We start from the raw sequence: 14,445 nt of genomic DNA, 5'->3' as shown, positions 1-14,445 counted from the left end.
CCTCAACTGCTTGCTCATCTTAACCAAATATTTTACAGTCACCTCGTTATTGCATTTCAAATCATCCTGGGGGTCAATCATTACATGGGGTTGTCGACTAAAAAGAATCTTAAAGGGTGATAAGTTAAATGGGGACCTGGGAGTGGTTCTGATGCTGTACAATACAAGTGGTAAAGCTTCTGGCCACAACAATCCAGTTTCAGCCATCACTTTGCTCAACTTGTTCTTAATAGTGCTGTTTACTCTTTCCACCTTCGCACTCGCCTGTGGCCGGTACGGAGTATGCAGCTTACTATTAATTCCCATTAATTTGCACATTACCTGAAAGACTTCACCTGTAAAATGGGTACCCCTATCACTTTCAATTATTCTAGGGATACCATATCTGCACACAAATTCCTGCACAATTTTCTTTGCAGTGAATGTAGCAGTATTTGTGGCAGCAGGGAACGCTTCTACCCAATTAGAAAACACGTCAATACAGACTAACACATATTTTAAATTTCTGCAGGGTGGTAACTGTATGAAATCAATTTGTATTACCTGAAAAGGTCAGTCTGTCGGCGGGATATGGGATGGTTCTGTTGGTATTGACTTTCCAATATTCTTCCTCAAGCAGATAAGACATGTCATTGCTCTCTTACCCGCATGAGAAGAGAATCCTGGCGCACACCAGTAGGCTCTCACCAGCTTACACATACCCTCTTTACCCAGATGAGTCAGACCGTGTGCCGCCTCAGCTAAGCTTGGAAGATATGCTCTGGGGGCTACTGGCTTACACTGTCCATCTGTCCAGAGTCCTGAGGACTCCTGGCCATATCCTTTTGACTTCCAGACTGCCTTTTCCTGTGGAGAACACAAATTTTGCATTTCACTTAATTTTTGTGTGTTGACGGTGTTGAATACCATCAGTGGTGTGATATCTGTTTGTATGGGGGTGCTAGCTGCTGATTTAGCAGCTTCGTCTGCCCGGCTGTTACCAAGTGACACTGGGTCTTGACTGTAAGTGTGGGCTTTGCACTTAATAACAGCCACTCTGTATGGTTCTTGTATCGCTGTTAGAAGTCTTTTTATATGGGATGCATGCGCTACAGGTGTGCCAGCTGCCGTCATGAATTTCTGAGGCGCCATAGGGCCCCGAAATCATGCACTACTCCAAAGTCATACCTAGAATCTGTGTATATATTTGCTGACTTACCCTTGGCCAGTTCACACGCTCTGGTTAGGGCGACCAGCTCAGCAACTTGTGCTGAGTGCGGTGGGCCCAGCTTCTATGATACCTCTGTCATCTACGACTGCGTATCCAGTACACAGGTCTCCCGAGTCCGTCTGTCTGTGGCAACTTCCGTCAGTGTAAAAAGTAAAATCTACGCCTTCCAGTGGGTTGTCACTAATGTCGGGTCTTGCAGTGAAAGTTTGGTTCAGATATTCCATACAATCATGTGTGTCAGTGTCTGTACTAAATCCTTCTTCACCATCATTCTCATCCTCCACCCTTTGTGCCTGTCCAGGCACACCTGGTAAATAAGTTGCAGGATTTAGTGCGCTGCATCTTTTTATGGTTATGTTTACAGGGGTCATTAGTGCTAATTCCCACCTTGTAAACCGTGCAGATGAGACATGTCTGGTTTGGGTAGAGTTCAGTAAGGCTGACACTGCATGAGGTGTATGGATGGTCAGGTTGTGTCCTAACACTACGTCTTCGCTTTTACTCACTAGCAAAGCTATCGCTGCAACACTTTGCAAGCATGTGGGGAGAGACCGCGCTACGGTGTCCAACTGTGCACTGTAGTAAGCTACCGGCCTGCTGGCATCACCATGTCTCTGGGTTAGGACACCTGCCGCGCACCCAGCGCTTTCCGTACCGTACAATTCAAAAGGTTTCCCATAATCTGGCATGCCTAATGCAGGTGCCTGTGATAGGCACTGTTTAAGTCTCTCAAATGCCAGTTCGGACTCATCTGTGTGAGAGATCCGATCTGGTCTGGTTTGTTCGAGGAGACCATTTCCTGCAAAGGTAAAGCCAATATGGAGAACCCTGGGATCCAGTTTCGGCAGTACTCACACATTCCAAGGAAAGTGCGGATCTGTTGCTGGGTTTGTGGCAGAGTCATGTCGCGAATCGCCTGTATTCTATCAGCGGTGAGATGTCTAAGTACTTGTGTCAAGCAATGTCCCAAATATTTTACCTTGGTCTGGCACAACTGCAACTTGTCCTTTGATACCTTGTGTCCCATATTAGAAAGGGGAAACAGAAGCTGTTTCGTGTCTTTCAAGGATGCTTCGAGTGAATCAGAACACAGCAGTAAGTCATCTACATACTGTATTAATACTGACCCGTTCTCAGGTTGAAAGGACTGTAAACAGTCATGCAAAGCCTGGGAGAAAATACTTGGGCTGTCAATGAAACCTTGGGGTAGGCGAGTCCAGGTGTACTGTACTCCCCTGTATGTAAATGCAAACAAATATTGGCTGTCAAGGTGCAGAGGGACCGAAAAGAAAGCAGAACAGAGGTCAATTACAGTGAAAAATTTTGCAGTAGGGGGGGATTTGCATGAGAATGACAGCTGGATTTGGCACTACGGGGAATTGGCTCTCAACTATCTTGTTTATCCCCCTTAGATCCTGCACTAGCCTGTAACCCCTCCCCCCACTCTTTTTCACAGGGAAGATGGGACTATTGGCGGTGCTGGACGTCCTAACTAGGATGCCCTGTTGTAGCAAGCGCTCTATGACTGGGTACACTCCTAATTCCACCTCTGGCTTCAGAGGATACTGTGGGATTTTTGGAGCTATCCTACCATCTTTTACTTGCACTACTACAGGAGCTACATTTGCCATCAATCCAGTGTCTTGTCCATCTTTGGTCCAGAGGGATTCCGGTATCTGGGAGATCATTTCCTCTACCTTGGATGGACACTTGTCTATAACAGCAGAGTGTGACATTAACCTTTGTGGGGTGTCTAACATATCCTGCACTTCCTGAACGTGATTCTCGGGTATATCTAAGAAGACACCCTTAGGAGTACAATATATGACACACCTCATCTTACACAATAAATCTCTCCCAAGTAGATTAGTCGGAGCCGATGCAGCTAGCAAAAAGGAATGCTTGGTCTGCAAAGGCCCTATCGTAATCTCCGCTGGTCTACTTAAAGGGTAGTGTTGCACTATTCCTGTTACTCCCATTGCTGAAATTGTTTTACCCGTGGTTTTCATACCTACCGTTGAATTTAACACTGACCTGGCCACCCCTGTATCTACAAGAAAAGGTAGTGATCTACCAGCTACATCAACTGTGACCTCAGGTTCACTACCTAGGCTAGCAATCAACTTCACTGGCTGCAGACTACAGGTGTGGCCTAACCCCTATTGTATGCTGTGACCCTCCCGCAGCGCGCTGGCAGCTACAATATGTGAGGGGGGTAGCTGAGAATTTTCAGAGGTCTGCCAGTCCCTCCTAGGTGGGTACCTCCTTGTTTCCCCTGCATGTGGCTCATAACTCCTCCTATGCGATCCCTGATCCCTATTACGTGTATCATAATGTGGTTCATGTTCTGGTCTAGGGGGTCAATATACCTTATGTGTGTCCTTATACCTACAATTCCGTGCATAGTGTCCTTCCCTCTGGCAGGTATAACATTTTACTAGATACGACTTACCATCAGGGGTCTGGGGTTTCTGCTGATGTGGCTTCGTTGTCAGGGCTTTTATACTTACTGTCATCAGCTTATCCCCCTGTGACTCCCTGTGCTTAATGATGTTCCGATCGTGCTCGATAGCGGACACTCTTAATGCAGCCACCGAGATACCTCTCCAGTTAGGTAGAGTGGTTTGTACCCTTGTTCTCAATGTTTCTTTTAAGCCGTCCATTAATACTGACACAGCTACCTCCCTGTGGTGTACATTCTCCTTAATGTCCTCGACCCCAGTGTATCTAGCCATTTCCTGCAGTGCTCGATGGAAATATTCAGACGCCGTTTCACCTTCTTTTTGTCTTATGGAAAAGATTTTATTCCATTTGACAACAGTAGAGAAATATACTCCTAATTGTAGATTGATCTGTCGTACATTCTCCTGAGTGTATTCATCAGTGAGAGGTACTTCTACGTCTAGTTTACAATCAGTAATGAATTTCACGGGGTCAATATTGGAGGGTAAACATGCCCGTAGCACTGTTCGCCAATCTTTGTTTGTGGGTTCGGTGGCGTTACCTAATTCTCTAACAAACCTCCGGCATGCGGCTAGATCCTTTCTGGGATCGGGAAATTCAGACATAATTGTCCTCAATTCTGTCCGGGACCAAGGACAATGCATAGCAATGTTCCTGACGGGAGTGACTCCCTGAGCGTCAGTCCTCCCATTGGGGACTGCGATCACCCTGACAGTATTTAGTTCAATTACATCATTCTGAGTTGCTTCTACAATGTGAGGTGCAATTGTCTCTGCATAATGTACTGTACCGTACTTACCTGTGGACACGACCTCACCTACTCCTCCGCTAGGGGCCTTCACTACTCTTATTGGTTGGTCCGTGCCCACCTGGGTGTCTTGTATGGTGGCTGCTAGCGAGAGTGCCGATATCGTGCTGGGCTCATCTTCTTGCTCGCAGTCCTGAGGGAAGTTTAAGATGGGATACAACTTGCACGGGTTAGCATTAATACATTTAGCAACTTTACTCTTATCATATATCAGTATGCCATTGTCTGTAGCCACTTTCTCCCCTGTAATATACGGTGGTGGTGGTGGTGCGGTTGCCATCAGTTTCCTGCTAGGTTTGGAACCGGCTGCGTGAGCTAGTTCCCTCTGCATATCACCCTCTTGCTGCCATAAATGTAAACAGTTTGTGTGTCTGACCCTTTGTTTTCGGGATTTTATCAGACATATTCTAAACCTTAAATTCTGCAACACCTCTGGTTCAAAACTGCCTACCCTAGGGAATGGTTCCCTATCTTCCGCAGTCATACGTTCCCATTCATTGCATAAAACCTCTGTGTGTGATCCGTACTTCTCACACATTATGTACCTCGCTGACCCTCTGGGCCGCGGAACATCAACCTGAACCCTGGTTGAACGTCCCTTACTTGAGCAACCGGCCCCCATATTTTGCAGGTATTGCCTTCTCAGCTAATTCCTACAAAAAACCAAAATACTCAATATAAGGCAACGGTGAAAGTTCAACGAGTGCTCTCACCCACTCACGCCCACGTTGGCCAATACCCCCAAACACTGTCGTCAGCGCCGGTACGTACCCAACCTAGGGCCCCTGTGTAACCTCTATTGACTGGAAGTATATGGGAGTGACTTACCCTTCCCAGTAAATATTGGTTGTTGGAGATTTCCTGTGTGACCAGCGAAACTCCCTTAAAACAAATTTTTTTTTACACAAATCACGCTTGCGTATGCTACACCCAGAGCTAATGATCCCGCGATTTTACGCAAAGCTCATGAAAAGGGTATCACGTTGCGCTAAGTATTGCACTCACGAACGTGCGGTACAATCGCACAGCGTATAGGTAACTGTTACTTATCCGCCGCAAGACCAACGGAATCGTTTTTCAGGCTGCAAAACCTCAGCCGGATCGTATCAATCAAATGGCCTATATGGGTTTCTTCGCTAACCCCTTGTGGTTGCGGCACCTAAACAAAACCTTGCTGACCTTTTGGTCTGCGGTACTCTAAACCTTCGCTGACCTTCTGGTCTGCGGTATCTGCTACCTTGCTCCTTTGTACTTTAATCAATGTTAACGTGAGCAAGCCAGTCTCACGCCACCAAGTGTCCACTCACCTGGTGTGGTCTCCTACGGGATCCTGAATTCCCACAAAACCTTTATTGTTTGCACACTCACGTTCGTTCACTCAAATACACTTTTTGGTTTTTCTGTACAGAAAATTAACTTTCATTCAGGTGAACAGCCTTAGTACCAGAGGTAATGCAGTAAAAAAGGTTTTATTTAAACTAAATCTTGGACACTGAACAATTTGTGCTAATACCGCGTGGCTACCGTTTCGCGCCTAAAGTAAACAATGCTATTGTGTAATTTTGTACTTAGCGGCCGTATCCTTACGCACGTTGCGTAACCACGCGATCGTGCGTACGTCTTTACGTTGCGTACGCATGTCCCGTCCTTTGTCCGAGACACGTGTACAAAAGACCATACGTCCGCAATAGTACAAATCCCACACTTCTATAAATGTAAGCGATATTACCTATAATCGCTCACTTAACACCACACACAGTTTCTTCTATATAAACCTTTACAACTAGGCCAGGCTGCGTGTGCGTCTTACACTTACTTCCTTAAATATTAACTCTATATTTTAACTAAATAGCAACAAATTTTTCAGTACAGGTCAAAATGAATCTAATAATCAATATTTATGGCAATAATGCGAGCAGATATGCAAAGTACAAAATACAGGTGTATGCGTGTGATGTGTGCGCATTTGGCGCCAAACAGAAATTCACAGACTTTAAAAATAGCTTTGCGTTCTTACCTTACGGATTACACCAGCATCCCTACAAACCATGCAGAGCAGACGCTTATCTTATCAGCACTTGAGAAAGAGTTTACCAGAGTATCCACCAACCAGGAGAAGGCTTACGTGGATACCTGTCCGCCCTTTGCTGATAGATAAAGTCTGCTGTACCCTGCTAGGCTGTGGGTATGAGGAAAAACAGGACGATGCCCCCAATTGATAATGTCGATATTATCTTAAACCACAAAGCTATACCTCTAAACACACTCTTACCATTTAGACGCTACGGCCGCTAGACTTAATACACACGCTACGCACTTTGTACGCTATTTGCGTACAGAGTCCCGTACATCGTACGTACTTAGCGTACACACGCCGCGCTGGGCGTAAGCACACTCTTGATAAACTTTAAACCTTATTCGTGATGCAATGCAATGTTATTCTTACACTCTAAACCTTGTGCCGAAAAGCACTGTAATGATGATACACCTTAAACCTTACGCAGCGCTGAAGGTATAAAGTACCCGCTATGCGCACACACCTTATCAATACACTTTAAACCTTATACAGTTAAATACGCTTTAAACCCTAGCAGGGAAATGAGGACACAACACCGATATGTAGTGAACCACAGGGTTCTAAGGCCACAGTGGATTATTTGAAAGGGGGTAACAGTACAAGTTATACACTACAGAGCTAACAAGATAAATCTAAACAGAATAATGACTACAGTCAATGGCCCTCATTCCGAGTTGTTCGCTCGGAGTTTTTCATCGCATCGCAGTGAGAATTCTCTTAGTGCGCATGCGCAATGTTCGCACTGCGACTGCGCCAAGTAACTTTACTATGAAGAAAGTAAGTTTACTCACGGCATTTTCCTCGCTCCGACGTTCGCATTGTGATTGACAGGAAATGGGTGTTACTGGGCGGATGCACGGCGTTTTAGGGGCGTGTGGCTGGAAACGCTACCGTTTCCGGAAAAAACGCAGGAGTGGCCGGAGAAACGGTGGGAGTGCCTGGGCGAACGCTGGGTGTGTTTATGACGTCAGCCAGGAACGAAAAGCACTGAACTGATCGCACAGGCAGAGTAAGTCTGAAGCTACTCAGAAACTGCTATCTCGTTTGTAATCGCAATATTGCGCGTACGTCGGTCGCAATTTTAAGAAGCTAAGATTCACTCCCAGTAGGCGGCGGCTTAGCGTGTGTAACTCTGCTACATTCGCCTTGCGAGCGAACAACTCGGAATGAGGGCCAATGTACATACGTGAGAATGTTCGCTTGCGCAACCCGGCCGGTCCTCCGCTTGTCTGGTAGAAAGCGTTCAGAGTCTTCTGACCGGCCAGGTAACAACAGGCTTTTTATACACAACTTCCATATACAATACAATGGTCACTGTAATCCCTTTGTCTATTGGACACTGAGATCCATCTTTACATTACAGGAGAGGTCATAGGTTGATTTGAAAAGGTGGGCGATGTCTTTCTCAACTGCTCTTGTGGGTGGTATCCTCTGGATTCCCGCCGCATACATAATATACAGTAAATACAGTTTATAACTATATTCTACTTTTGCACATAACTATACGCAGAAACATGCGATCTTTCTCTAACCAATACCGGAATGTTACCCTTAAAATACCCTACAGCTGGATACTAGACATCACCTTATAACCTTTGTCTGTCCCTTCCTATCATGCAAAGGCGAATCCCTTAGTCCTGGAATCATTTAAAATGTTGATACTTGCTGATGTGGTGTAGGGGAACTATGTGTACAAAGTGCACTATTTGGGTTAAATATGTAATGTTCTGATAACCCTCTATGCGCTCACAAACTCCGCCGTAAATACCCATACCACGCGCATGATCGCAGGAGCGATCCTACGCAAATTGCGGATATGTGCACGCACGGCGGAATAAGTGCACGCGCAGCGGGCATGTGTATGGCGTTAGTACATGGTGTATGCATTTACAAAATTTTTCGACTTTGACATTATCTTCCCCAGGAGATGGTATACTCCCACCGATGGTGCGATGGGTTAATGCACATACTCCGTAATTAAACCCCAGAGTGTATTTGCTACAGATCAAAATTGATAGGGTATTCATGTTAGGGTATTAGTGTTATGAATAAGTGTGAGGGTTAGGGTATTCATGTTAGGGGCTAGGTTTAAGGGTTAGGGAATAAGGGTGAGGGTTAGGGTATTCATGTTAGGGGCTAGGTTTAAGGGTTAGGGTATAAGGGTGAGGGTTAAGGTATTCATGTTAGGGGTTAGGATTAAGGGTTAGGGTATAAGTGTGAGGGTTAGGGCATTCATGTTAGGCACTAGAATTAAGGGTTAGGGTATAAGGGTGAGGGTTAGGGTATTCATGTTAGGGGTTAGGATTAAGGGTTAGTGTATAAGGGTGAGGGTTAGGGTATTCATGTTAGAGGTTAGGGTATAAGGGTGAGGGTTAGGGTATTCATGTTAGGGGTTAGTATTAAGGGTTAGGGAATAAGGGTGAGGGTTAGGTTATTCATGTTAGGGGTTAGGGTATAAGGGTGAGGCTATTCATGTTAGGGGTTAGGATTAAGGGTTAGGGTATAAGGTGAGGGTTAGGGTATTCATGTTAGGGGTCAGGATTAAGGGTTAGGGTATAAGGGTGAGGGTTAGGGTATTCATGTTAGGGGTTAGGATTAAGGCTTAGGGTATTCATGTTAGGGGTTAGGGTATAAGGGTTAGGGTATTCATATTAGGGGATAGGATTAAGGGTTAGGGTATAAGGGTTAGGGTTAGGGTATTCATGTTAGGGGTTAGGATTAAGGGTTAGGGTATAAGGGTGAGGGTTACGGTATTCATGTTAGGGGTTAGGGTATAAGGGTGAGGGTTAGGGTATTCATATTAGGGGATAGGATTAAGGGTTAGGGAATAAGGGTGAAGGTTATGTTATTCATGTTACGGGATAGGATTAAGGGTTAGGGAATAAGGGTGAGGGTTAGGTTATTCATGTTAGGGGTTAGGATTAAGGGTTAGGGAATAAGGGTGAGGGTCAGGTTATTCATGTTAGAGGTTAGGATTAAGGGTTAGGGTATAAGGGTGAGGGTTAGGGGTTAGGATTAAGGGTTAGGGTATATGGGTGAGGGTTAGGGTATATAAGACAGATACTCACAGCTATACGTCGGAATTGTTTAATCTATTTTGCTGGATAGAATCCATTTTGCCCCATATCACTTTCTGTTTTGAAATATGTCTATTAATAGCATTAGTCTGAAAAGTGTAGGAAAGAACATAATTTTTAATTATTGGTTACTACATTTAATAAATATGTAACTGCTAATATAGCATTTATATGTCAAACCAGATACTAAATAAGATATAGCAAGAAAAACACTCCTCCGCCCGTTCCACTCTGTCTGCTGCTCTGTCCCGCTCCATCCACCCCTCCACCCCCCAACCTACTCCCCCATGTTACAGCTCCATGTTTACCCCCTGGCAGGTCCTCCTCCTCACTTGCTAGAGTCTGTCCCAATAATTCCCCCCACCCCTTTCCCCCCGCACTTCATGTAGGAGATGGAACAAACCTCAGAGAATGATTCTATGGATTAGGCCTAAAGGTTACATAATGCTATACATGTCACTATAATAGATTAATGATAAAGGGGAGGATCCCGCACTCACCCGGAAATGTTATGACATCATGATACCCATCGGACGATGTTGGGAAGCGCTGTTGCCAGATAAAGTATCACTTATATTATTGAATACTGTATATGTTGGGGAAGCAGAGGCCTCGGAGCATAGTCAGAGCACCATGTCTCACACTGGGAGTACAGGGAAGGGGACAGACCCCTCTATATGGTTTCCTCTAGGTATACAACAAGCAGTTTAAAACCAAAACAAGGCACTTTTCAATATAAGGGGGGAATTCAAATGTCTGAAAAGTCGGTTGGGTGTCTGTCTATTAGAAAGGAAAAAACAGACTCCCAACTGACTTTTCAAACATTTGAATCTCCCCCTAAAAGTAGTCTGTTGCCCTAGACAAGTACATAGGATGTCTATGTAATATATGCAGTGCTACTTTTGTATTAAACATAAATGTACACAATGAGATCTATGGTAAAACACAATGTTACGTTCTCTTTCAGACAACCAGCCTCCTGTGATTCATTCGGTGCCTGATATATTGCAGACGTTTTACAGTGAAAGCTTTCTGTACCAGTTCATGGGCTCAGATCCGGAAGGCTCGGCCATCCTGTTCACGTTAGAATCCGGTCCGGAGGCGGCCACGTTATCTCCGGCAGGATTGCTAATCTGGAAAGTTATGTCGCAGAGCACAGAAAGATTCGTCTTTTCCGTATCGGATGACTGCAATGCAAAGACCACAGTAACAGTGGAGGTGAGTGGCATATTCTTGTCTGACGTCCATCAGTTCTGTGATCGCCTCTTCTGACTGGGAGCTGCTAGGGATTTTCCTTAAGGCGGTATATATACTGTGGTGTACACTGAGCATAAAGAAATCTCTAGAGGTCATCAGTAAACTTGGCGGCTGCTGTCTGTGGTAACACAGCAACTACCACCCCTGCTTCACAAGTGCAAGCACATAGGGGGCCTGCTGTCTGCATGCCTGACCCTGTCGTTCCCATATTAGGGGCCTGTCTTGGAGATTTGGAGCAGCTTTAGACGTGATCAACGGTTGCATCATTGAAACTTGCAGTAGCTCCCTTGTGCATTTGAGTCCGCAGCCACATCTGCAACCTGCCCATTGCGTACCCATAAGACCATTTTCCCGTCCCAATGGCCACCCCCCAGTCACCGCCCAATACATTGTCCATACATTTCTAAGTCCTTACATCTCAATCGATGCTGCGACTTTGTATGCACGCTACTTTTGTGCATGTACTAGTGCAACTTTTTTATGACTTTGACTGACGCATATGCATTTGAAAAACATTGACCATTTGCGTTATACAGACCCTTCCGTGCATGCATTCTAAATTACTGTGGTTGTGATACCTTCTATCAGAGAATAAATATAGGTTTAGAAATGGTTCTTTATTGTGCTTAGCCATGAGTTCCCTGGATATAAGATGTAAGAAGAGCAAAATTCATAGCTGTTTTAAAACCTTGCACATGCCAGGCTGTAACCTGCAACTCTGAAGCTAATAGACATGGCAGAATGTTTGATACACTGCAAGTCTTCCAGTTGATTGGAAATAATGTGGACTCCTTGAGGCCAACGAAAGCTAGCGGTGGTCAGGGATGATACATGTGTACCTTGATGTCATATATTTCATTTATAGAGTTCTTCAATAGTTCCAATCTCTGCCAATTGCTATACAGACTCCCTGTACCCAATAAGATCCATTTCAGACTCCTGACCAGCACCTACATAATCCCCAGTCACTTCTCTCTCCCTACAGTGCAGCTCCAACCTCACTTCTCCACACTCCTGCCTTCTTTTATTCAATTTACCACCATCTACCAACTCCCTATTAACTACCTTTCTCTGACGTCCTAAGTGGATGCTGGGACTCCGTAAGGACCATGGGGAATAGCGGCTCCGCAAGAGACTGGGCACAACTAAAGAAAGCTTTAGGACTACCTGGTATGCAATGGCTCCTCCCACTATGACCCTCCTCCAGACCTCAGTTAGAATCTTGTGCCCGGCTGAGCTGGATGCACACTAGGGGCTCTCCTGAGCTCCTAGAAAGAAAGTATATTTTAGGTTTTTTATTTTACAGTGAGATCTGCTGGCAACAGACTCACTGCAGCGAGGGACTAAGGGGAGAAGAAGCGAACCTACCTAACTGGTGGTAGCTTGGGCTTCTTAGGCTACTGGACACCATTAGCTCCAGAGGGATCGACCACAGGACCCGACCTCGATGTTCGGTCCCGGAGCCGCGCCGCCGGCCCCCTTACAGAGCCAGAAGCAAGAAGTGTTACGGAAAATCGGCGGCAGAAGACTTCTGTCTTCAACAAGGTAGCGCACAGCACTGCAGCTGTGCGCTATTGCTCCTCATGCACACCTCACACTCCGGTCACTGATGGGTGCAGGGCGCTGGGGGGGGGGGCGCCCTGAGGGCAATATAATACACCTTGGCTGGCAAATCATCACAATATATAGTCCCAGCGCTATATATGTGATAAATTACCCCTGCCAGAATCCATGAAAAAGGCGGGAGAAAAGTCTGCCGAAAAAGGGGCGGGGCTATCTCCCTCAGCACACTGGCGCCATTTTTTCTTCACAGTGCAGCTGGAAGACAGCTCCCCAGGCTCTCCCCTGTAGTTTTCAGGCTCAAAGGGTTAAAAAGAGAGGGGGGGGCACTAAATTTAGGCGCAATATGTGTATACAAACAGCTATTGGGGGAAAAATCACTCAGTTATAGTGTTAATCCCTGCATTATATAGCGCTCTGGTGTGTGCTGGCATACTCTCTCTCTGTCTCCCCAAAGGACTTTGTGGGGTCCTGTCCTCAGTCAGAGCATTCCCTGTGTGTGTGCGGTGTGTCGGTACGGCTGTGTCGACATGTTGGATGAGGAAGGTTACGTGGAGGCGGAGCAGAGGCCGATAAATGGGATGTCGCCCCCTGTGGGGCCGACACCAGAGTGGATGGATAGGTGGAAGGTATTAACCGACAATGTCAACTCCTTACATAAAAGGCTGGATGACGTAACAGCTGTGGGACAGCCGGCTTCTCAGCCCGCGCTTGCCCAGGCGTCTCAAAGGCCATCAGGGGCTCAAAAAACGCCGTTACCTCAGATGGCAGACACAGATGTCGGCACGGAGTCTGACTCCAGTGTCGACGAGGTTGAGACATATACACAATCCACTAGGAACATCCGTTGCATGATCTCGGCAATGAAAAATGTGTTACACATTTCTGACATGAACCCAAGTACCACATAAAAGGGGTTTTATGTTTGGGGAGAAAAAGCAGCCAGTGTTTTGTTCCCCCATCAGATGAGTGAATGAAGTGTGTAAAGAGCGTGGGTTCCCCCGATAAGAAAATGGTAATTCCTAAAAAGTTACTGCTGGCGTACCCTTTCCCGCCAGAGGATAGGTCACGTTGGGAGATATCCCCTAGGGTGGATAAGGCGCTCACACGTTTGTCAAAAAAGGTGGCACTGCCGTCTTGGGATACGGCCACTTTGAAGGAGCCTGCTGATAAAAAGCAGGAGACTATCCTGAAGTCTGTATATACACACTCAGGTACTATACTGAGACCTGCATTTGCCTCAGCATAAATAGTGCTGCTGCTGCGTGGTCTGATACCCTGTCAGATAATATTAATACCCTAGACAGGGATAATATTTTGCTAACATAGAGCATATTAAAGACGTCGTCTTATATATGAAGGATGCACAGAGGGATATTTGCCGGCTGGCATCCAGAATTAATGCAATGTCCATTCTGCCAGGAGGGTATTAGAGACCCGGCAGTGGACAGGTGATGCTGCCTTTAAAAGGCACATGGAGATTCTGCCTTATAAGGGTGAGGAATTGTTTGGGGATGGTCTCTGGGACCTCGTATCCACAGCAACAGCTGGGAAGAATTTTTTTTACCTCAGGCTTCCTCACAGCCTAAGAAAGCACCGTATTTTCAGGTACAGTCCTTTCAGCTTCAGAAAAGCAAGCGGGTCAAAGGCGCTTCCTTTCTGCACAGAGACAAGGGAAGAAGGAAAAAGCTGCACCAGACAGCCAGTTCCCTGGATCAAAAATCTTCCCCCGCTTCCTCTGAGTCCACCGCATGACGCTGGGGCTCCACAGGTGGAGACAGGTGCGGTGGGGGCGCGTCTCGGGAACTTCAGGGACCAGTGGGCTTGCCCACAGGTGGATCCCTAGGTTCTGCGAGTAGTATCACAGGGATACAGGCTTGAGTTCGAGGCGACTCCCCCTCGCCGTTACCTCACATCAGCCTTGCCTGCTGCCCTCGGAGAAAGGGAGGTAGTACTGGCGGCAATTCACAAGCTGTACTTCCAGCAGGTGAAA

At 46.1% G+C, this 14,445-nt stretch overlaps 1 protein-coding gene across 1 annotated transcript in view; it reads left to right on the top strand.

The window, feature by feature from the left end:
- VWDE (von Willebrand factor D and EGF domains) overlaps window positions 1–14,445 on the top strand; it is a 198,573-nt gene that overhangs the window by 84,076 nt on the left and 100,052 nt on the right. The window contains exon 17 of the mRNA XM_063925264.1: window positions 10,603–10,853. Within this exon, the coding sequence (XP_063781334.1) occupies window positions 10,603–10,853 (251 nt within the window). The remainder of the gene's footprint in view (window positions 1–10,602; window positions 10,854–14,445) is intronic.

This window comes from Pseudophryne corroboree, chromosome 5 (genome assembly GCF_028390025.1).
Source record: "Pseudophryne corroboree isolate aPseCor3 chromosome 5, aPseCor3.hap2, whole genome shotgun sequence".
In the NCBI taxonomy this organism is placed as follows: domain Eukaryota; kingdom Metazoa; phylum Chordata; class Amphibia; order Anura; family Myobatrachidae; genus Pseudophryne; species Pseudophryne corroboree.
This window is presented reverse-complemented; position numbering and strand designations above follow the sequence as displayed.